Source organism: Eretmochelys imbricata, chromosome 13 (genome assembly GCF_965152235.1).
Source record: "Eretmochelys imbricata isolate rEreImb1 chromosome 13, rEreImb1.hap1, whole genome shotgun sequence".
NCBI classification, from domain to species: domain Eukaryota; kingdom Metazoa; phylum Chordata; order Testudines; family Cheloniidae; genus Eretmochelys; species Eretmochelys imbricata.
Window position 1 is genome coordinate 35,588,246 of NC_135584.1, and position 25,181 is coordinate 35,613,426.

General features: G+C 43.1%; 1 protein-coding gene and 2 pseudogenes across 1 annotated transcript; all 3 read right to left on the minus strand.

Moving 5' to 3' along the window:
* Positions 1–8,968: 8,968 nt before the first annotated feature.
* LOC144273184 (olfactory receptor 6F1-like) lies at positions 8,969–9,799 on the minus strand. Its single transcript, XM_077831722.1, has one exon. The coding sequence runs from the start codon at positions 9,797–9,799 to the stop codon at positions 8,969–8,971; it is 831 nt and encodes a 276-aa protein (XP_077687848.1).
* A 36-nt stretch (positions 9,800–9,835) lies between these two features.
* On the minus strand, positions 9,836–16,880 carry LOC144273185 (olfactory receptor 6F1-like; annotated as a pseudogene).
* A 5,340-nt stretch (positions 16,881–22,220) lies between these two features.
* On the minus strand, positions 22,221–23,007 carry LOC144273186 (olfactory receptor 6F1-like; annotated as a pseudogene).
* Between the last annotated feature and the right edge of the window lie 2,174 nt (positions 23,008–25,181).

A 25,181-nucleotide genomic window follows, 5' to 3' on the forward strand; every position in this document is an offset into this window, starting at 1 on the left:
CCCTGAAGTGCAAGAATACCAAGATGAGAGCAGCCTTCACAGTTCACAAGCAAGTGGCGATAGTCCTCTGAAAGTTTGCAATGCCAGACAGCTACCGGTCAGTCAGGAATCAATTTGGAGTGAGTAAATCTACTGTGGGGGCTGCTGTGATCCAAGTGGCCAATGCAATCACTGAGCTGCTGCTATCAAGGGTAGTGACTCTGGGAAATGTGCAGGTCATAGTGGACGGCTTTGCTGCAATGGGGTTCCCTAACTGTGGTAGGGTGATAGATGGAACGCATATCCCTATCTTGGGACTGGACCACCTTGGCAGCCAGTACGTAAACCTCAAGGGGTAGTTTTCAATGGTGCTGCAAGCACTGGTGGATCACAAGGGATGTTTCATCAACATGAATGTGGGATGGCCAGGAAAGGTGCATGACGCTCGCATCTTCAGGAATTCTGGTCTGTTTGAACAGCTGCAGGAAGGAACTTACTTCCCAGACTAGAAAATTACCATTGGGGATGTTGAAATGCCTATAGTTATCCTTGGGGACCCAGCCTACCCCTTAATGCCATGGCTCATGAAGCTCTACACAGGCACCCTGGACAGTAGTAGGGAGCAGTTCAACTATAAGCTGAGCAAGTGCAGAATGGTGGTAGAATGTGCATTTGGATGTTTAAAAGCATGCTGGTGCAGTTTCCTGACTAGGTTAGACCTCAGTGAAACCAATATTCCCATTGTTATTGCTGCTTGCTGTGTGTTCCACAATATCTGTGAGAGTAAGGGGGAAATGTTTATGGCAGGGTGGGAGGTTGAGGCAAATCGCCTGGCAGCTGATTATGCGCAGCCAGACACCAGAAGAGCACAGCTGGGTGCCCTGCACATCAGAGAAGCTTTGAAAACCAGTTTCATGACTGGCCAGGCTATGGTGTGACAGTTCTGTTTGTTTCTCCTTGATGAAAACCCACCCCCTTGGTTGACTCTACTTCCCTGTAAGCCAGCTGACCTCCCCCCTTCGATCACTGCTTTCAGAGGCAGTAAAGTCATTATTGTTTCAAAATCATGCATTCTTTATTAATTCATCACACAAATAGGGGGAAAACTCGCAAGGTAGCCTGGGAAGGGTGGGTGAGGAGGGAAGCACTGGGTGGGGTGGTGGATGAGGGGAGGAGGGAAGGACAAGGCCACAGTACAGTTCAAAACTTATTGAATGCCAGCCTTCTGTTGCTTGGGCAATCCTCTGGGGTGGAGTGGCTGGGTGCCTGTAGCCTCCCCCCACCCCACACACTGCATTCTTGATATGGAGGATATGGAACTTGGGGAGGAGGGCAGGCAGTTATACAGGGGCTGCAGCGGCGGTCTGTGCTCCTGCTGCCTTTCCTGCAGCTCCACCAGACGCCTGAGCATGTCAGTTTGCTCCCCCATTAGGCTCAGCATTGCATCCTGCCTCCTCTCATCATGCTCCTCCCTCTTCTCATTGCGTTCATTTAACGCTTTCCTGGACTCTGCCATTGTTTGCCTCCTCGCATTCTGCTGAGCTCTTTCAGTGTGGGAGGTCTGCATGATGTCTGAGAACATCATTGCTAGTGCGTTTTTTTCACCTTCTAATCTGTGCTAGCCTCTGGGGCGGAGATGATAGGGGGAGCGTAGAAACATTTGCAGCTGTGGGAGGAAAAAAAGGGAGAGTAGTATTTTAAAAGATACATTTTAGAGAACAAAGGGAAGACTATTTCACACTGAATCAAGCGATTTACATTACATATAACATGTGCTTCCCCCCTTCCCCCCCACGTGGCTAGTATCAGGGAAGATCCCTCTCAGCCAAACGCGAACAGCTCAGCATGAACGGACCTCCCCTCACCAAGCGGCAAATGCTTTTAAAGTACCTCCAGGAGAGCTTCATGGTGATGTCCCTGGGAGAATTTCCGCTCCATCCCCAGACACGTTAACAGACTTTTCCAGTAGCTATACTGGCCGCGAATGCATCCCAAGTCTTCAGGGCAAATTAATAATTAAACACGCTTGCTTATAAACCCTGTATTATATTTACAAAGGTACACTCATCAGAGGTGCCTTCTCCATCTTCATGGTCCAGGAGCCTGCGTTGGGAGGGTTGGGAGGGTATTGGCTCCAGGGTAATGAACAATTTCTGGCTTCTGGGGAGAAGGGATCACCTCCTAGAATGGCATGCAGCTCATCATAGAAGCAGCATGTATGGGGCTCTGACCCGGAATGACCGTTTGCCTCCTTTGTTTTTTGGTAGGCTTGCCTCAGCTCCTTAACATTCATGTGGCACTGCTGTGTTTCCCTGTTGTAGCCTCTGTCCATCATGCCCTTGGAGATTTTGGCAAATATACTGGCAATTCATCTTTTAGAATGGAGTTCTGTCTGCACGGATTCTTCTCCCCATACAGCGATCTGATCCAGTACCTCCTATTTGGTCCATGCTGGAGCTCTTTTGCGATTCTGGGACTCCATGGTCACCTCTGCTGATGAGCTCTGCACGGTCACCTGTGATGATCAGCTTGTCACGCTGGCCAAACAGGAAATGAAATTCAAAAGTTCCCAGGGCTTTTCCTGTCTACCTGGCCAGTGCATCTGAGTTGAGAGTGCTGTCCAGAGCGGTCACAATGGAGCACTCTGGGATAGCTCCTGGAGGCCAATACCGTCGAATTGCATCCACACGACCCCAAATTTGACCCAGCAAGGTCGATTTTAGCACTAACCCCCTCGCCAGGGAGGAGTACAGAAATCGATTTTAAGAGCCCTTTAAGTTGACAAAACAGGCTTGGTCGTGTGGACGAGTGCAGGGTTACATCAACCTAACGCTGCTAAATTCGACCTAAACTAGTAGTGTACACCAGGGCTAAGACATGGATGCCCGTGACAATGGATGCAGCTCAGTCAGTGGTAGGACTTTCCATTCCTCCCTTGGCTGGCCAAAGATACTCCCTCTGAGATACATCTTTATACCCTGATACAAACAAGTTAATTACTGTCATCCTGACCTTATCTTTTAGGAAGGGTCAGTGTGTTTCTGTTATTCTTGAGGAATGTTTTTGTACCATCCTTGATATCAGAATGTTCTGGTACCATTTGATATCGGGATGTGTTTGCATCAGTACTCTGTACTTAGCACTTCTTAAAAATGTGTATTTTTGCAATATCTCCCAAGTTCTTGCAAATTCTCTGAGCAGGTCCTGCCTCATATCAGGCCTCTATACAAAAGCTTATGTCTCAGTCACTCTTTCTTCTACAGTCAGTACCTTTATAGAGAAGTTCCAGTTCAGTTGATTGCACTGAGAAGTAACACAAGCAAGGATTTTTTAAATAATTTTTTCCCATACTTTGATTTCTTTATGTTGGTGGAAATCCAGAAGAACTCTATTAAACCTTGGGAAGAAAGCCAGGTATCTTAGAAAAAAATACTCACTTTGTGGTGATTTTGCAAAGCCTGGCTAACAAGCCACTCATTTGATTGGAAAGGAATCGACGAAGAACTTCTTCCATGAGCTTGGACAGAAACTGTGTAAAGTAACTCCTTCAGAAGTCTTCACATACTGTTGCTTCAATAAAACACTTCAAAGGTCATTCACCCATGCAATATAATTGTCAGCGTAGTCCATTATATCTCTGTCAGAAAAAAGTGTCAATTTTATTATATTACGTCTATCTATCTATCTATCTATAATGTTTCTCCGTTGGTTAGGGTACTCACTCTTCCTACTTCAACAAAGTTAAGATTAGATTCTGACCTCCTTCAAAGATACTGTCAAGGTTCCTTCCCCACTCTGAACTCTAGGGTACAGATGTGGGGACCTGCATGAAAACCTCCTAAGCTTATTCTTACCAGCTTAGGTTAAAAACTTCCTCACGATACAAACTTTGCCTTGTCCTTGAACCCTATGCTGCCACCACCAAGTGTGTTAAACAAAGAACAGGGAAAGAGCCCACTTGGAGATGTCTTCCCCCAAAATATCCCCCCTACACCCCCTTTCCTGGGGAAGGCTTGATAAAAATCCTCACCAATTTGCATCAGTGAACACAGACCCAAACCCTTGGATCTTAAGAACAATGAAAAAGCAATCAGGTTCTTAAAAGAAGAATTTTAATGAAGGAAAAAGTAAAAGAATCCTCAGCTGGTATAAACTGTTATAGCTCCATTGACTTCAGTGGAGCTACAGTGATTTACACCAGCTCAAAATCTTACTTTCAAACCACTTCCTGTGAAACCTCCACCCTCAATATTTGGATGGCTTCCTGTAGAAAGCTGGTCAAATACTGCAAAAGAATGTTTGCAGACACTTCTCTGAATTCTAAATTGGTGCTTTGCCTTGGGGTAAAGTTCTCAAAAGTGCCTCAGAGTAAAATTTTCAAAGTCAACTAAGTGACTTAGGTGCCTAAGTCCCATCCAACTTAGGAACAGATTTTCCAAGATGTTTTGACACCTAAATATTCAGAGAGATCTAGGGCTAGATTTTTAATGGTATGTAGGCACCTTATGGGATCTTCCAAAGCATATAGACACTATAACTCGTTGATTTCAATGGGTCTTAGGCACATCAGTGCTTTTAAAAATCCCATTAGACATCCAAATACCTTTAAATATCCCAATAAGATTTAGAAAAGCACCTAAACAGATTAAAAGCCTAACTCCTATTGACTTTTGTGGTTGTGGGTCATCAGAGAACAGAGACAACATCCCCCTGTTCCTGACAACCCACGCAGACTCTGATTAAGATGGAATGATCAGCTGGCAACTTTACAGCCAGATTCTATCCATGTTTCCCAGCACAAATGGCATTTTGGCTCCTAATTCCCCTAGGCTCTTTGGAAAACCACAGCCTAACCTTTCTCAGACGTGGAATCACTGTTATTAAAAGTGCTTACATTTTTCAAGGTAAATAGAACTTTGTGGAATCTCACTAATATGTACTGGTGGGGGTTTCTTTGGAACAATATATTGCTCTTTGTTTTATTTTAGCTTTTTGTTGTCTTTTATTGTTAAGGGTGTTTTTTCTAAAAAAATAAATGACTTGCCATAATATAAGGGAAAACAAATGACACAATAATCAACTTTGTTTACAATGTAATAATAACAATGGGCCGTGGCCAACTACACAAAAGCCAGGAAAGTAGATTTGAATTAGACCTCAAAACTACCAACAAGATCAATTAAAACACAAACCAGTATGGGAATATGTATAGGAAACATCACATTAAAACTGTTGAATGATAAGGGATAACAGTGTGACCATCAAAATTAATAAATTAGGTTGCTCTCAACTCTGGGTCTTGGTTTGCATATAAGGGTGCTCTCTGTATGTAACTTTAGTAGTTAAACATATTTCAGGACCTGGTGCTCATTACGTGGGAAGGATAAATCATCCTGCAAGCTAAATAAATGCTCAGCTCAATGATCTAGTTGTGGGATGAGTCCCACAAATTCTAGAGGATTGCACACTTTGTTGCTGACGCCGGCCTAACTGTCTGGTGGTGGGAGGGACAGGAATGCAGTCTCTCTCCCTGAATCTATAGCAATTTTACAGGATTTTGCCACTAGACCTACCTATGATTTAGCTGCTCCAACCTTAATTGCTTCATCGTTTTCAGATCAACTAAAACTTCCCTGTGGCCATGCCATGGGAGCTGTCATAAATATAAAGGGAAGGGTAAACAGCTTTAAAACCCTCCTGGCCAGAGGAAAAACCCTTTCACCTGTAAAGGGTTAAGAAGCTAGGATAACCTCGCTGCCACCTGACCAAAATGACCAATGAGGAGGCAAGATACTTTCAAAGCTGGAGGGGGGAGAAACAAAGGTTCTCTCTGTCTGTGTGATGCTTTTGCCGGGAACGGAAAAGGAATGGAGTCTTAGAACTTAGTAAGTAATCTAGCTAGATATGCGTTAGATTCTGTTTTGTTTAAACGGATGATAAAATAAGCTGTGCTGAATGGAATGTATATTCCTGTTTTTGTGTCTTTTTGTAACTTAAGGTTTTGTCTAGAGAGATTCTCTATGTTTTGAATCTGATTACCCTGTAAAGTATTTACCATCCTGATTTTACAGAGGTGATTCTTTTACTTTTTCTTCAATTAAAATTCTTTTAAGAACCTGATTGCTTTTTCCTTGTTCTTAAGATCCAAGGGTTTGGGTCTGTGTTCACTGATGCAAATTGGTGAGGACTTTATCAAGCCTTCCCCAGGAAAGGGGTTGTAGGGTTTGAGAGGATTTTGGGGGGAAAGACGTTTCTAAGTGGGCTCTTTCCCTGTTATATATTTGTTAGACGCTTCGTGGTGGCAGCAATAAAGTCCAAGGGCAAAAGGTAAAATAGTTTGTACCTTGGGAAAGTTTTAACCTAAGCTGGTAAAAATAAGCTTAGGGGTTTTTTCACGTAGGTCGCCACATCTGTACCCTAGAGTTCAGAGTGGGGAAGGAACCTTGACAGGAGCGTTGTGATGTCAGAGGTAGCGAATCATCACTCACTCACTCACTCCAGCAACCCTGAGCCTAATCAACCATACTTTGGATGAACTAGAACAGCCTGATTGGGCAATGATCTTACTTGAGCCAGGCATAGCGTGGGGGCCGCCACAGTGCAGATCTCCAGCCACGCTCCTACTCCGCCAGTACAGCTCCTGATCTGAAGTAGGCCCTACTATTCAAGTGCTCAACCTCCATAATGTAGCCCATTGGGCTAGTTTAGCCTTTATTATATTCAACTATAATGCAAGGAACCTACAGGCCTGTATCCTGAAAGACATTAGCTTCAGGAAATTAGCATAAGTATAGCCAAGTGAAGTAGGCCTGTGACCCTGGGCATAGATAAATGGCCTCTCTGTTGCCCTTAGATTTTGGGGAACTAAGAATAGAATTGCTCAATAACAGGAGTTGAAACCTAATGGTAATCGGCAGCCAAAGGACCATGGAAGTGATAACCGCAAATATGCTTGAGCAAGAAGTGATGGCTATGATAGTGAGTTAAATGGCATTAATATGTATTAATATATATACATAAGGATAAGTGCACCCCAATATTATGATGGTAAGGAAGTTAGATCTGGGCATGGATGGCTGAGCATTAGCATGAATATTCAACCCTATAGTAGGGCAAACCACCATGTGGATGGAAAGCACTTTCCATCATCTAATCTTTCAACTCTATTGTTATCTACCATCAGTTTTGGCCATTGAGGAACCTGAACCATTGGACTCATTTGGCATGCCAGGGACAGGGCTGGTCCTTTGTCTCTTACCATTAAGTCCTCAAGGAAGGGTGGAAGTATGCAAATCTAAAAGCATATTCAAAGAATGATGCCACAGATATCCCCAATAATGTATTATTCCTATCTGTTTATGTGGTATGGAGCTTTTCTGGCTTTCTTCCCGATTCTAATAAAAATCTCTACGGTTGTGCTTTGCCCTCAGTATGAGCGTCTTTGCTATACACCTCAAGGTTCCCTACAAGGTACTGAACTCATTGGTTTTAGTTCTGTGTAGCCTGATTCTGGGACAAGAACTATCTTACCCCCAGTTCATTAATCAGATCAATTAGTAAGCAATACAAATATTATTAACTATTAAAAATAATCAGGCAACAACCTCCATCCAACTCTGTCAGAGCACCTCAACAGTTTCCTTTGCTGACTATGTAATTAACAATGAATACATCCATACAGATCCTGGTAAGTGACTTTGAAGCCTAACAATTTAGAACCTTCAGCATAAAAAAAAATCCCTTCTACTTGTAGCCTGATGAATTGTTGCAATTATAAAATTGTTTATTATCATAGGTTCTTTATTTAGGGGGCTACTTAGAGATCATTAGGAAAATGAAGTTGGTGAAGCACACACAGAAACTTCATGAGCTTTAATTAAAAATACAGACAAATATAATTGAAATAGCAGTATACATAAGTATAAGAAAAAGTTAAGTACAATAAAGTGGTTTTCTGCATTGTTGATACATACAGTCTTACATTGTGCATACGTATAATTTGTTGGAGACCATTAGAAACAAAGATGGAAGGAAAAGTACCTGGAGATCACCCCAAGAGGAAGGAGCCGGGCTAGGCTTCCTACCCAATTGTCTCATGTCATCATCCCTGTGTCCCAGCTAGGGATAAGTTTGACAAACTTTTGAAACCCTTTTCCCATTCCATCCACATATATCTGGGACCATATCTGATCATATCCAGTCTCATGTTTGGTATCCTGGGAGATTAATTTTAGGGTTCCAGTTGTCCACATGTAGTGTTCCAGTTGACCATAATAACATTTCTAACAGTTAACACAAACATTTCTGTCAGTTCCTTTCCTAGTAGTTCTGATACATCAATGCAGTCAACTCGTATTGAAAAAAGTCCATAAGATGCTACTATCTGTTCCTTTGTGGTTTACCTGTTTCTCAACAAATGCATTGCTAAACTACCACAAGATACATATTGCTACACTTTATAACCTTAGATCAAGCTCGTATCATTCTATAACCTTCAGTCAAGCACATAATATCCATGTTATCTTATACCAGCTACCAACTTCTACTAGGCCTCACTCTAAGCCCTTAACATTTAATGCTTAAAACCTAGAGCCAGTCTACTATTAATACATATATTTTGGTTCGTCTACTTGACAATACAGCTCCAAAACTTCCATTATTATTTCTATAAGGATGCGTAGCAGATATATTATATTTTACTCAAAATTACAAACCCTCCAAGACCAGCTCAGGGGTCAACAATCTACAATTTTATCTCTTCTGTGAAAAAAAATAGCAGGTTATTATTGTAAATGAGGAGAGCTATAAAGACATCATCTCCACAAAGAAAGTGGATTAGTATTTGAGGTCAGATTTAGGTGTCTGACTCCCATTTTAAGACAAAAGGAATTGGTGGTCTTTTGAAATTTTCTGTCTCAGTGCTGTTGCCTACTTTTCTATTATATAAATGATGTTTAAGAATGTTTTTGTCCATTTGACTAACTTTCTACTAAATCCATCTTGTTGGTAAATGACTTCGTATCCCACTCAATGCCTTTCCCAAAGCTTCCTTCGCCTCTTTGTTTCTTAGAGTGTAAATGAAAGGGTTTAATAGCGGAGTTACAATAGTGTTAAAGATGTTGATTGTTTTGTTCAAATCCAATGAGTTCTGTGCAGAAGGCTTGACGTACAGAAAAATGATGTCGCCGTACCAGATAGTCACAACAGTGAGATGGGCTGAGCAAGTGGAAAAGGCCTTTTGCCGGCCTTGGGCTGATGGGATTCTCAAGATGGTGGAGATGATGTAAATGTAGGAGATCTGGGTTACTGCACATGAGACCATGACAACGATGATTGAGACCATGAACGTTGCAAGCTCAACAAGGCTGGTGTCAGTGCAGGAGAGCGCTATACAGGAATCTACATCACAAAGGAAATGATTGATGATGTTAGGACCACAGAAAGACAACCTGGATATTAGAGATGCCAACACAAAGATAGCCAGGAACCCGCACAGCCAACAGAGGAAGGCCAGTTGAGCAGAGAAGGTGTTGGTCATAAGGGATGAGTATCGCAATGGGTGGCATATGGCCAGATAGGGGTCATAGGCCATGACAGCCAGGAGGAAACATTCTGTGCAGCCCAGGATGCAAACAGTGAAAGAGACGGTTTGGCTTGTCCCCAGCATGACACCAATGGCCTTGGGAACACATGCTGTGGTGTACCAGATCTCCAGGAAGGAGAGATTGCAGAGGAAGAAATACATGGGGGTTTGGAGCCGGGGGTGAATCCACACTAAGGTTATGATGGACACATTCCCTACAATTGTTAGGACATACATCACAGAAAACAGCACAACAAGGGATGTTCGGAAATACTAAGTGCCGGGAAAGCCCCGGAAGATGAACTCCTGCACGCTGGTTCGGTTTTCTGTTTCTGTACTAGTCACAAAGCCCATCTGCCAAGACAAAAGTGACCATTGGCGGCAGGCAGATAAAAATGCTGAACACACAGCATTGAACACACAGCATTGTAACACTTTATTCTGTTGTAATGACTGTCAAAGACCTTGTGTAGATGGAAAGTCAGTGCATGGGAAGCTGGGGTGTGAGTCAACAGTACGCTATGTGTTAATGTAGGCATTGATACCACTCACTAAAAAGTCCCCATTGACCAACTTCTGCTTCAAAGCACAGTAAATAAAAAAACAAACACTGGGGAACATTTAGTAGGTAAAAGCATGGTCCACACAGAGAATTCTGGTATGTCTACACTCTACACATCTTTTGGAGGTGTGTAGGTTACAGACGCATCTCTCCCCCCTACCACAGGCATAAATAGCTGTGTAGACAGTGAGGGGCTGCTTAGGCAAGTAGAGTAAAGACATGCCTGAACCCTGAGGCTATGTACCCAATAGGTACCCTACACAGCTCTGTATTCATCTAAGCAGGGCCTCTCCCATCAATACTGTTATTGTTAGCAGTGTAGTGTCATACTGCCTGCCTGTGCCAGGAATATTTTGCTGTGGTGGGGAAAGGCTCCAACAGAGGGAGTTGCATGAGCCCTCTCACGCTGACCCCCACTGCTGGCGTCTTTCTCTGTTGCAGAGTAAGTATTGTGCAGCTAGGAGCTGCCAGAGCTTTTCCCCACCACAGTGAAGTACCCCAGCAGTGGGGAAAGGCTCTGGCAGAGGGGAGACAGCAGGAAAAGATTCTGGCATGTCCCCCGGTAAAGGCTTTCCTCACTACCAAAGCCTTTCACTGCTGTGTGTACCTACCCACCACAGTGTGGACGCAGCCTCCTCTTCACTGTGGTGCTTAACTGCGTATGCCCAGCACGCTGCCGCAAGTAGTGTGCGGTGTAGATGTAGCCACAGTGTCTGCTGTAGATTCACAGCCGAGCTTGCTGCACTTTAACTCTCCATCTGCACAAACCCAAATATGTTATTCACCTTACTTCAAAATAACACCAGCTTTGTTTCAACACACATACTTGTTAATTTTCCAGCAATGTTCAGGTGATTGCTAAGTATGCTGAGAAGCATCAACATTCCTGTAAGATTTATTTATTTTTAAGCATGTTGACACATTAATCAGTCAACTTGTTAGGGGGCTTATTCCTTCACCCACTTACTTCCCTGGTCCTTCTCACATGAACAGAGAGCAACAATACCCGAAGTCCAAAGGTGCAAACAATTCGATGTTTATTGGGGTGAACTTCCAGCAAGCATGATTCCAGTTTCCTTCCTTAGTATCCTCCTTCCCAGCTCTGACACCACAGAGCCTTACACCTGTGTCCCTGTTCCCATTCCTGCCCTTAGCCAAACATGATTCCAATTTCCTTACCCCCATTCCCATTTCCCCCCTTAGCAAAACATGATTCCAATTTCCCCACCCCCATTCCCTGTTCCCATTGCCCCCCACTCCCCCACTTCCTGATTGACTGCAGACTATATAGTAAAACTTGAGTTCTGCTTAGCTATACCTTAACCAATCATTTTCCTGAAATTTAACTAACCAATCCTAACATATTATAACATGATTATGTAACCAATTATATCCCACCACCTTAATTAGTTTACACCCAGCAAAATTAATTATACAGCAGACAGAAACAATCACAGAACCAGACAGAGATTATACAGACAAACAATAGCAAAGTGGGAACTATAATGACAAAACAATACAGAAGTGAGGATTTCACGTCCCAGCTATTGATAAGTGAGTTCTTGCCAGACAGGATGCTATCAAACTAAGTTTCCTTTTACATTTTCTAGGCACTTCCCTTTCTCTGGAGGTGGTAGGACAGGATTGTATTCCTAACAGCCCAATAGCACCTTATTTCAGTGTGACTAGTTTGGAATGTGAGCAGGTGACCGTTTGCTTCCCAGCTTATGGCTGCCTCTGCTGCTTAGCCAAAGGCCTTAGCCTAAGAACAGGGCCTCAGACTGTCACAGTAGGAGAAGGACCTTACACCGGCAGACAGTGATTTTGATTCTTTCTTTTATACCTCTATAACTAGCCAAGTGATAAGAATACACCTACATTCTTAGAGTATAGGCCTTTACAGACAGGCCCGCATATCTATATCCTAACACAATTCATCTGCTTTAAACTTTTAAAAACCCACCAGATGCTGACACACATCTTTAAGTATTTAAATACCTTTGCAAATCTGTCCCTGTGCAGCCTAATTCTCATTGAACGTCTGTAGGACTTAGGCTCGCTCATAAATCACAAAAATTTCATCTAGTCTGGAATCCAATTACTGATAAAAGTGAGAACAAATGGAAAAGACTGACTCTACAGATAGTTAGTTTGGGCACTTGCCCAAGTCTGAGTCCATCCTACAAATCAACCAGAGTTGGGACTTAAATATGACTCTATCATGGCCCAGGTGACTGCTGAAACCATCTGGATGTTGAGGGGAGGTCTCTTGCTCTCCTGTTTTTTATTTCTAAAACTTTTGAAAGGTCTCATGTTCTTTCTGTGTTCAAACAAAACAAAGTTTGAAACCTTTTTTTCATCCGCAAAACGGAATTCTTGTTTTTCAGCGAGTAAAGCCTTTAGAAAATCGCACCCCAAATTCTCAGAAACAAGGAAGTAACATTTGAAATTAGAAATTATGTTTATTATTTATTGTGTGTCTTCTGGTAGAATGTTAAGGTCCCAGCTAGGGCTGTGACTCCGTTGTGTTGGGCACTGCACAATCATAACATAGAAGACCACCCCTACTCCGAAAAGCTTACAATCTAAAAGGCAGGACACACAAATAGAGACAGGCAAAGAACAAATAAACAGCTTTCCACAAATACACTAAAATTGTTTCCCCATTTTCCTTTCACATTTCCCTCTTCCACTCACCTCCCCTGGGCTCAGCCTTCAGACAAACCCTTACAGCCTGGACTGGTCCAGAACAATAGCCTAATTAGTTAGGAATCATGTTCCAAACACTGCCAGATGCCAAATGCTTAAGGAACAACCGACAACCCACCCTACTACTCTGTTTACATCTGCCACATTTTACAAAGAACATTGCTCCCTGAACTGAAACAGACATCAGTTTGTAGAAGAAAGACTAAATGATTGGTAGTTATTGCAGCCTGGTATATTCAAACAGGTTGGAAGCAGTCCATGCAATAGCAGCTGGACAGCCAATTCCTTTATGCTTCTTTGAAAACCCCAGCTGCAATGGCCATCCTTTCCATTTAAATTTGAATTTATTCTTGCACAGATAACAATACTTAGCCCTTGTATAGCTCTTTAGGCCACAAAGCAATGTACAAAGAATGGCTATTAATCCACACAGTATGCCCACACAGTAGAAGCCTGATTTAAGGAACTTTGGAGTGAAAGGTTGACTAGGTCAGCCGATTGTTCCCATTTTACAGGTGGGGAAACTGAAGCAGGGATGTGTTCAGAGGACAGAGACAGCTGAGGATAGAACACAAGAGTTGAAATTCCCACTTCTATTCCCGTGAACAGACAAGAAATAGATCTATCTATCTTTTTCTCAATTGCCTCAATAAACTTGCTGTACCAGTAAAATTCACAGGCTAATTTATAAGAGCTACTTGAGAATTTTCCATCAACAAATTTTATCCATAGACACCGTCTTTTTGATGAAACAGAGATTTTTGCAAATAAACAAATAAAATAATTTTGGGACTTTCACTAAAACAATAAAAACAAGAAGTTTGTGGTGACTAAAAGAACCATTCTGACTGAAATTTCAAAACTTGTGGTTAGCTGAAAACTTTTTTTTGCTATTTTATTTTTGACAAAAAAATGAAAAAAAGAGAACTTTTGACAAAAAACAAAAGTATTTTCATTTCTGTCAAAAAATTTGATGTAAAACCATAACTTCCCAATTGGCTCTATTAGTTATGCAATTTACAAAAAATACAATTTCATTTTGTTCATCCTAAACTTTATACTATATGAAAAAAGAGTGATGAGATATACTCAATATACTCATTCTTTCACTATTGCTATGTTGACTCCTCTGTGAGGCAAAGTTTTTAAATGGCACTTTTCAGATAGCTTGCATTACCAAGAAAGGCAAACCTATTCATCAATACAATTGCTTTAAACTATAATGGCATGATAGGCTTCATCTGGCTAATGAATCTAACGTACCCTGTCTTCTGATAGAGTTTGTTAATACAAACTCGTTTCTTTCACCTTCTTTCTCTTCCCAGATGACACACAATAGCATGGCTGCTGAAAAATGGTGCATCAGAAGGTGATGTATCTTCCTTCCTCCCCCCCCCAACAAAATACATATCAAATAGAGGAATATTGCACACCTGGTTCATATGTATATCAAGATCATTTTGCAGTATAAAGAGCTTTAAAATATGTGTGATTAGTATAATTCCCTCCAATTTTAAGCCCCATTCTACTGCCAGAGTGGTGCAAAGTGTTGTTAGTAAAAATGAGACTCTGCCTCTTCAAAACCAAAAGTCTCAGGCAAATTCCGTAGATTTTGACATTTGGTGGGATTCTCTTTCCAACAACATCCAATAGGCTTTACCCCTACCTACCTTGTTAATGAACGGCAGCTCAAACTGGCTGCAAGGGGAGGTTTGTTTTGTACTCCACCCCTATCTCCCCAGCACTCTGGGGATATTTGATCTCAACAGAGTTTCACAGACTTCCCTAGGATATGTAACACACTCTGCTGTGCCAGGCTGGTCTCCTGGTGAAAGTACAGACTGGAGAAAAGAATTCTAGGCCTGTCTTTGCCAAACTCTCACTACACAGGGGGAGCTTTGGTCTGTTACTTTAAGCCCTCCGCAGCCTCATTTTCCCCAGCTGTAAAATAATGGCAAATGCCAAATAAGACCCCTTCCACTTGCTGTGCAAAGACAAATAGCTGGACAGAGGAAGCCTCAACTGTGAATTTTATTGGTGCCACAAAACCAAGGAATTGTGTTTTCTATACTTGATATCATCACTGGCACCTAATCTTTTCCCCCAGAGGTGATGCATCGGGTGGAGGGGGAGTATGCAGGGTCATATGCTCCTGCAGATCTGTTGCTTGGCTTGTACTCTACATGCTCACATGCAGCAAGCATGCTCAGTAACATTTGCTGAAGCCACTGCCCTTTTTCTGCCCCCCCCCCACACTATGCAAGGATGGGTTGTCTCTGTATTCCCCATTTCCAGATATACAGATATAGAGCACTCCTGTAACAGAGGAAAGTAATTAGCACTATGAACACACGAACACAAGAATGGCCATACTGGGTCAGACCAATGGTCCCTCTAGCCCTGTATCCTGTCTTCAGATAGTGGCCAATGCCAGATGCCCCAGAGGGAATGAACAGAACAGGCAATCATCCCTTGTCGCCCACTCCCAGCTTCTGGTAAACAGAGGCCAGGGACACCCAGAACATGGAGTTGCATCCTGACCATCTTGGCTAATAGCCATTGAGGGACCTATCCTCTGTGAACATATCTAGTTCTTTTTTGAAACCTGATGACTGTGCATTATGTGAAGAAGTTCTTCCCTATGTTTGATTTTAACCTGCTAAACATATCAGAACTTGGGTCTTTCTGGGGCCTGTTTCTGATTTTTGTTGTGGTGGGCATTCAGGGGTAGAAGCAGTTTCAGTGTTGTAATGTAAAAAACCAGTAATGTTCTGGTGGACAGACTTTTTTAAGTGAAGGTTTGTTTAGTGTTTCCTTTAGACAGATTCTGATATGCCTGATTTCTTTTGAGAGTATGTTCCATAGCCAGATCACCCGACAGACAGTGCTCCTTTGATCACTGCTCTGATGTCTTTTGTCCTGGGCTTAGTTATCTGCAGTGTCCCAGAGGAGCCCAATTGGTTCATAAATCAATATCCAGTCTTTGATATAGCTGGGGACTGATCCATTAATGCAGTCCTGCTGATTTTAAACATGTTCAATGTTAGTGGAATGACCTCCAGGCCATTTGGAAATTATTTACTCTCCCACAGATAGTATTTCCCAAGGCTTTCTTCACCTCATTTTCCCTCAAGGCATTGATGAAAGGGTTTGGCAATTGTGTTACAACAGCATTCAGGATGTTGGGTATCAGGGTCATTTCCAAGGAATTCTGTGCAGGAGGGGTAAGTGGTGGAGCTGTACCATATAATCAAGATGGGAAGAGCAAGTGGAAAAGGTCTTTTTCGAGCCTTTGGCTGAGGGGGTTCTCAGAATAGTAAGGATGATATAGATGTATGAAAGGAGAGTTAAGTTGCAGTGGGGGAGGTTTAGATTGGATATTAGGAAAAACTTTTTCACTATGAGGGTGGTGAAACACTGGAATGCGTTACCTAGGGAGGTGGTAGAATCTCCTTCCTTAGAGGTTTTTAAGGTCAGGCTTGACAAAGCCCTGGCTGAGATGATTTAACTGGGAATTGGTCCTGCTTCGAGCAGGGGGTTGGACTAGATGACCTTCTGGGGTCCCTTCCAACCCTGATATTCTATGATTCTATGATCACAAATGAGCCCAGGATGACAATGGCCAAGATGATGAAAGCTGCCATCTCAGTGATGAACGTGTCCATACAAGAGAGGACTATCCATGAATTTCTGTTGGAACAGAAATGGTTGATGATGACTGAGCAGCTGAAGGACAACCTGGTGATCAGAAATTCCAGCACAGAGATAACCAGGAAACTGTACACCCAAGAGCCAACAGCCAGCTGAGCTGTTTGTGATGATGCTATAATGCAATGGGTAGCAAATGGCCAAATAGTGGTCAAAGGCCATCACCAAGGAGAGGAAAAATTGGTTTTATCCAAAGCAAAACCAGAAGTATATCTGCAAGAGGCAGTTGGCAAAGGAGATGGTTCTTCTTTTCCCCAGGAAGATTGCAATTGGCTTGGGGACAGAGTATGTGGTATACCATATCTCCAGGAAGGAAAGATTGCAAAGGAAGAAGGGCATAGGGATGTGGAGTCAATGTTGGGTTATCACTAGTGTTATGATGGCTGCATTTCCCATGACCATCAGGATGAGCACAAAGAGGGAAATCTGCAACTACTGGTTCCCAGGGCATCCTAGGAAGATAAATTCCACCACAACCCCAGGCTTGCTGAAACCAATGAAAGAAGGACAATGACATACTCTGGGGGCATGGCTGGATATTGATCTAAGTTTACAACTGCCTTTCCATTATTGCACCCATTGGCATACTTTTGATTTGTCTAAGGTTGCGCAGTGAGGCAACTGTAGTAAAGCTGAGAGCAAAACCCAGCAATACTGGCTCCCAGTTCTTCCATCTAAACACTAGACCACAGAATCTCTACAGCACTGGTATTGGAACCAAAAGTCCTAGACTAGGATTATTGAAAGGAGCCCAGTAGAATTAGGTGCCCAGTTCCCATTAATTTCCACTGGGAGTTGGACAACTAAATTCCTTAACTCATTCGAAAACGCCAACCCTGTTCCTGGTCTTCTATTGTAATGACCTGTCTAACGTCCCCTTCCAGAACTGAGAATGGACCCCAAGAGATCCTCAGTGCCCTACTCAGAATACTAAAGACTAAAGTTGATGAGGAGGGGGAAAAGAAAAAGAGGAAATGTGCATTAGTTTCACATATGTCCCCTGCCATGGATGGATTTTCCATTTAGGAAACAAGACCATGTTCTATTGCTGTGAAAATTAGCCCAGCTGTGTGTCAGTGAGGTTTGGGATGCAGAGATTGGCAAAATATTTCAAACCAGTCAGCGGTTGAGACTCAGGCCTATGGTGCAGTCCCTCCTCAATCCTTACTGCTTCCTAATGTCTGGAAAAGGAGCCCAAAGCACGTCAGTATACCAAAGGGAGGGTGTTAGGTTCACCACACCACTTTTATCTCAGCTATCTGGCAGCTTCACTGCCTTCAGATTGTGCTCTTGTGACCCAAGAGTCAACTCATTCTTTCCAATGACATTTCAGATATCTAACTGCTTGGAACTTGGCACAGAATCCATCCACTTGATTTTTGCTTGGTTCACTCTTTAGCACTCATGGGAATGAAAAGTAGAAAAAATATTTTTTCCCCTTGAAGTCATCAGTTCTGATTCTGAATAGGCATGGGAGGCAGATTGGATGAGACAGAAGGGGATGATTTTGTATCCTCAGTTTTAGAACTGGAGCCCACACTTTAAATGATTGGAAATGATCTCTTTCATTAACATCTGTAATCATATACTAGAGTGCTAATTGTTATTAGTGAAAAAAGCAAGGACTTTGATTGTATCATCTTTTTTTTTTCTTAAATATGTGATGTATTCAGATTCTAATTACACTGGTATAACTCCAAAGTGAGGACAGTAAATACTGTGAAGGCAGCCAGATATCTTAGAAAACATTCTCACATTTGGGTGGGTTTGGTGAGCAGAGGTAACATCTTGAAGTGGAAAGACATTTGAATTGGCATAAAACCTCCAAGGAGCTCATCTGCCACGTTAGACAGCAAATGAAAAACATTAGCTTAGAAACACAGACAAAAATGTTGCTTAACTAAAACAGTCTCCTTTAAATTTGACAAATGTCTCAGTCTCTAATGATGGAGCTAGCCCTACAATATCCTGGTCATTGTTTTCCATAATATTCTCACCTGACAACTATATATTTTCTTGTGTAATATACTAATAAATCGTTTTCTCTCTCTCTTTCTCCAGTGTTATATATAGTTTTACAGTGATTAAGATCTATATTAATTCTCCTTTAACCAAGCTAAAATAACCTCCTTCAAGGCTATCTATATGCTTCACAAATTGCCTTGGGATTCGATCTCCAAAGAACTTCAAAGTCATGCTTCTAATGTACAGTGTGTGTTGCTTGTAGAGATCGTGTAAGAGTTTCAGGGACTGGTTTCAGGAACAATGATTTATATTCCGATGCAGCTGGTTTGTGAACTCATATATCTGCCTTCATGCATTTCTTCTTTACTAACCTCATGATAATTCTTCTCATTCTCTCTAACCATCAGAGAAGTGAGATTCTGGATCAGCCTCCCAAGAAGAGTTGTGGGGGCAAATAACTTAATATGTTCTAAGAGAGAGATTGACTAGTTTATGAGTGGGATTGTCTGACGAGATTTCTTGTGGAGGTAGTGGACTGGGCTGTGCAGTCATGGGGGTCCGTCCTGATTTATGTTTTATATTTATAAACTCTCATGCTTCAGCACTTTAGCTGGTCACTTGCAAAGGTCAGAAAGGGATGTTTCTCCAGTGTATTCTATTTCTTTGGTTTTTTTGTCTCCTTCTTCTGGAGCATCATACATGGCCACAGCCAGAGATTGGACATTGGACATTGGGTGTGCTGGTGCTTTGAGGTACCTCCAAGAATTCTCTCTCAGGTGCTTGGCTGGCTGGTTCTTGCTCACATACTCAGCATCTAACTGATTTTCATAAATGGTCTTTGGAAGGAATTTTCCACCACATCAGACTGGCAGTGATCTTCCTGGGGTTTCCACCTTCCCCTGCAGCATAGCAAATGGGTCACTTTCCAGGATTATTTGGGTATAGCTCCCTGAATCAATTCCCTGACATTGCAAGTGCCTTGGGCACTGGTGCACCTCGATGCCTCCTGCCCTAGGCCTGTGACACACAGTAGCTTAGTCTCCAGTGGAGAGCTGGAGCCGGCTGTTAAATTTAGAAGCCCTTTTAGAACCGGTTGTTCCACGAGGGACAACTGGTTCTAAAAGGGCTTCTAAATTTAACAACCAGCCAAAAGTGGCACCTTAGGTGTCAACTCCATGGGTGCTCCAGGGCTGGAGCACCCAAGGGGAAAATTTGGTGGGTGCAGAGCACCCACCGGCAGCTCCCTGCCCCCGCCCTGCCCCCAGCCCCAGCTCACCTCTGCTCCACTTCTGCCCCTGAGTTACGCTCTGTCCCACTCTGCTTTTACCACCCCCCTACCCCCGGCTTCCCGTGAATCAGCTGTTCACGGGGGAAGCCGGGGCGGGCTGGGAAGCCGGCGGCGGCTTGGTGCCCAGGCCCATGAAGGCGGAGGTGGAGCGGAGGTGAGCTGGGGTCGGGGGACGCGAGGAGGGCCGTCTGCGCCGCGGCAGGTAACCCTGGGGGGGGGTGTGCAGGGGAACCGCTCCCCACCCCAGCTCACCTCCGCCACCCTCGGCCTGAGGGCAAAGCTGCTGCCTGTTTCTCAGCTCTCCCCGGCTTCCCGCGCGAACAGCTGATTCGCGGGAAGCGGGGGGGGGCGCTGAAAAGCAGAGAGGGGCGGTGCTTTCAGGGGAGGAGGCAGAAGCGGAGCGGAGGTGAGCTGGGGCCGGGCGCGGGGCGGGGAGCTGCCGGTGGGTGCTCTGCACCCACCAAATTTCCTCCGTGGGGGCTCCAGCCCTGGAGCACCCATGGAGTCAGTGCCTAAGGTGCCACTTTTGACGTGCAGTGGGGGGAGCGGCCGCTCCCCCTGCTCCCCCCTAGCTACGCTCCCCCGCCCCTAGGAGCCAGAGGGACCTGCCAGATGCTTCCTGGGAGCTGCCCCAGGTAAGCACCACCGGGACTCCCCACCTCGCCCCCCGGCAGGTCCCTCTGGCTCTTAGGGGCAGGGTGGACACCCACTATGGTGGCCCATGAGACCCTCCTGCCCAGTTCTGGGGGAAGTCAGGGGACAGGGGAGGGGGGTAGATGGGGCAGGGGTCCTGGGGTGGCATCAAGGAACGTGGGGGGGGTTGGATGGGGCAGGAGTCCCGGGGGGCAGGGGTGGGCAACGACCCCCTCGTGGGGTGAAGAGGGAACCAGTTGTTAAGATTTTGGCAGCTCATCACTGTTAGTCTCCCAAGGGTCATAGAACTTGGTCTAATATTGGTTGTTGGTGTTAGTATGTGGGTGCTGGGTGGTGTTGGGGGTCTGTGATATAGAGCAAGTCAGACTAGATGATCTGGAGGTCCCTTCTGGCCTTAAACTCTGTGATTCTCTCTCTTTCTCCATCTCTTTCCAAAGCTCATTGAAATTCATAGAAAGAGTCTCATGGACTTCAATTTGGTTTGGGTCATGTCTTTGAACGCTAAAGCTGCCTCCTAGTAAATCTCCATCTATTATGACGGAATGATCTCATGAGCCCAGCCAATCAAATTATACAAAATTATGTTTGTGACCATAGATTTGAATTCCAAATGACTATTTAATTGGACTATATTTGTACCAGGGGATTATCACTTTTCACATACAGTATTAACAAGTTTTTGTTCACACAGATATTTTCAGATATTTCTGTATGCATATCCATATCCACCAGCAAACACAAATATTCATGTGTAAACAAAAGAGACTGTTATTTGTTATTCATCATTTCAGCTGGACGATTTTTTTAAAATTGAAAAAGGGTTTTGTTTTTTTTGTTTTTTTTAAATGACCTTTTTTCATAAATGACAATTTTTATAAAGAACTGTTGACTTAGTGATTTTTTTTTCTTTTTTCATGAAATCTTTCACTTCATTTTTTATCAAAGTTTTCAAGGAAAAACTTTATAAAAATCATTACTGATTTTTTTTTCCATGTACCAAAATGCAGGGGGAAAAAACTCCTAAAAACTTAGAACCCTTAAAAATGGAAATAAGTCTGAAATTTTGAAATTCATCACTAAAAAAACCCTGTCAACTTTGTTCATGATTCTGTATTTCCTGTTGTTGTTATTTATTCTGTTGTTTAATTCAGACATTGAATCAGAGAATAGCAACAACATCATGTGAATCACACAGCCAATCATATACATAATGGTCCCTTCTGACCTTAGTATCTATGAATCTATAATAAAAACTCTGGGGTTACTACAAATTTAAACTTTGCAACTGCACTCAGAAATTTGTCCTATGTCACTGAGGCCTTGATCCTGCTGATGTTTTATGCACGAGCTTATCTTACTTAGTGTGAGTAGTCCTGTTGAAGTCAGTTGGACCACTCAAATAAAATTCAGTATATGAGTAATGACATCAGGATGGGGGCCTAAATGTGAATTGCTAAAGCTAATGTCCACATAGGCAGTGATTGAAAGCCCATTTAATTCAACTGCAATATGTTCATTGATTCCAATGTGCTGTGGCTGAGAACTCGAGATAGCTTCTTAGGGCCAGATTTTCAAAAAGCTTGTCAGTTCCTGAAGGTGCCATGTGGAAATTTTAAAAATTCCCCAGCAGGTTAGGTGCATAACTCCCATTGGTCTTAGAAGCCATATATTTAATTGTATCTAGGTGCCATCTGAATCTTTAGATGCCTAAATAGACTTGCAAATACCAAAGGCAACATGAGCATGGGCTGAGAGTCAGGCTCAGTAGCAGGTCAGCCATTCAAAAATTCACGTCGACTGAATGTCTTCCATAAAGCCGTCTTCAGCTCTTTATTTCTCAGAGTGTAACTGAAGGGGTTTAACAGCGGTGTGACAATAGGGTTCAAAATGCTGACAAACTTGTTTCAAGGAGCTCTGTTTGGAAGGCTGGACATAGAGGAAGATGGTGGAGCCGTACCAGATAGGGACAACAGTGAGGTGGGCCGAGCAAATGGAAAAGGTCTTTTGCCAGCCTTGGGCCAAGGGGATCCTCAGTGCGGTGGAAATGATGTAAATTTAGGAGACCAGGGTTATGGGACATGGTCCCAGGATGATGATGATCGAGATGAGGAAAGCTGCCCTCTCAATCACCAAGGTGTCTGTGCAGGAGAATATGACTAAGGAATCTATGCTGCAGGAGAAATGATTAATGACATTAGAGCCACAGAAGGACAACCTGGCTATCAAATATGCTGGGCTAGAAATAGCCAGAAAACCAGACACCCAGGAACCAAGGGCCAACTGAGCGGACAGGCTGCTGTTCATGATGGTGCAATAGCGCAATGGGTAGCAAATTCCCAGATAGTGGTCACAGGCCGTGGCAGATAAGAGGATTTGTTCTATGCAGCCCAGGGAGAACATGAAGTACGTCTGCAGGATGCAGCTAGTGAAGGAGGTGGTTCTGCTTTTCCCAAGGAAGACTGCAATTGTCTTGGGGACATAGACCGTGGTGTACCAGATCTCCAGGAAGGGGAGATTGCAGAGGAAGGAGTATATGGGGGGTGTGGAGATGATGGTCATGAGCTATTTAATTCTACAATGAGTCAGAAAGAACTCCCTTCAGTGCTCTTTGCAATGGGCCCAATGCCCCTCTGTAGTAAGTAATTAACCATTAGCAATCCTCTGCTATATAAGGAGAAACTAGGTTAGAGGGGTAAAGGTTCTTGCCCAAGGATGCACTGGGAGTCAGGGAAAAGCCAGGAATAGAGTCCAGGAGCTCCTGCCTTCTAATCCCCTAAGCTCCATGATTATAGAGTGCCTGATGATGATAGTTAAAGTCAATGGTACTCTTTCCATTCCCTCTAGTAGGCTTTGGAGAGACAGAGACAGAGAGAGATGGGCCCAATTTTGGGCCCCACACTACAAGAAGGATGTGAAAAAATTGGGAAACGTCCAGCAGAGGGCAACAAAAATGATTAGGGGACTGGAACACATGACTTATGAGGAGAGGCTGAGGGAACTGGGATTGTTTAGTCTATGGAAGAGAAGAATGAGGGGGGATTTGATAGCTGCTTTCAACTACCTGAAAGGGAGTTCCAAAGAGGATGGATCTAGACTGTTCTTAGTGGTAGCAGATGACAGAAGGAGGAGTAATGGTGTCACGTTGCAGTTGGGGAGGTTTAGGTTGGATATTAGGAAAAACTTTTTCACTAGGAAGGTGGTGAAACACTGGAATGCGTTACTTAGGGAGGTGGTAGAATCTCCTTCCTTAGAAGTTTTTAAGGTCAGGCTTGACAAAGCCCTGCCTGGGATGATTTAGTTGGGGATTGGTCCTGCTTTGAGCAGGGGGTTGGACTAGCTGACCTCCTGAGGTCCCTTCCAACCCTAATATTTTATGATTGTATGATTCTATGATATTGAACAAAACCAGCCCCAGGACTGACCCTTGGGGCACTCCGCTTGATACCGGCTGCCAACTCGACATGGAGCCATTGATCACTACCTGTTGAGCGCGACGATCTAGCCAGCTTTCTATCCACTTTATAGTCCATTCATCCAGCCCATACTTCTTTAACTTGCTGGCAAGAATATTGTGGGAGATCATATCAAAAGCTTTGCTAAAGTCAAGGAATAACAAGACCATTGCTTTTCTCTCATCCACAGAGCCAGTTATCTCATCATAGAAGGCAATTAGGTTAGTCAGGCATGATTTGCCCTTGATGAATCCATGCTGACTGTTCCTGATCGCTTTCCTCTCCTCTAAGTGCTTCAAAATTGATTCCTTGAGGACCTGCTCCATGATTTTTCCAGGGACTGAGGTGAGGCTGACTGAACTGTAGTTCCCCGGATCCTCTTTCTTCCCTTTTTTAAAGATGGGCACTACATTTTCCTTTCAACCAGATATGGCCGAGTAGGTCACATTATTAAGTATACAAAAGCTGTTTTTTAGTACAGGTGGTTTAAAGTATTTTACTGGAGTGAGCTTGCTATGTCTAATCTGCAATCTAATACAAAAGAAATAATATTTTTAAATTCACCTAATATAGGTACTGTAGTGCAATCTCTTTATCATGAAAGTGCAACTTACAAATGTAGAATTATTTTTTTCACATAACTGCATTCAAAAATAAAATAATGTAAAACTTTAGAACCTACAACTCCACACAGTCCTACTTCTTGTTCAGCAAATTGCTCAGACAAACACGTTTGTTTACATTTACAGGAGATAATGCTACCCATTTATTTACTATGTCACCTGAAAGTGAAAACAGGCGTTCGCATGGCACTGTTAGAGCCAGCATTGCAAGGTATTTATGTGCAGATATACTAAATATTCGTATGGCCCTTCATTCTTCGACTTATAGATTGCACTACATTGCATTGTTTATCTTTTTTCCAGTGCAAATATTTGAAATCGAAATAATAATATAAAGTGAGCACTGTACAGTTTGTATTTTGTGTTGTAATTGAAATCAATATATTTGAAAATTTCCAAAGTATTTACAATAAATTTTAACTGGTATTCTATTATTGTTTAACAGAGTGATTAAAACTGAAATTAATTGCGAATATTTTTTTGTTAATATTGCAATTAATTGTGATTATTCTGTTTAATCATTTGACAGCCCTACTAAATACCTTTAAAAACATGGCTCTCGATGACTTAGGAACCCAAGTCCCATTTTCAAAAGTGACTTGGCATTTAGGAGTGGCCCAGATGCACAAAGGTTTTCAGGGTCCTAACTTCCATTGAA

What these genes read in the sequence shown, in the direction of transcription:
- LOC144273184 (XM_077831722.1), bottom strand. Translation starts at nt 9,799, where the DNA reads ATGTATGTCCTAACAATTGTAGGGAATGTGTCCATCATAACCTTAGTG.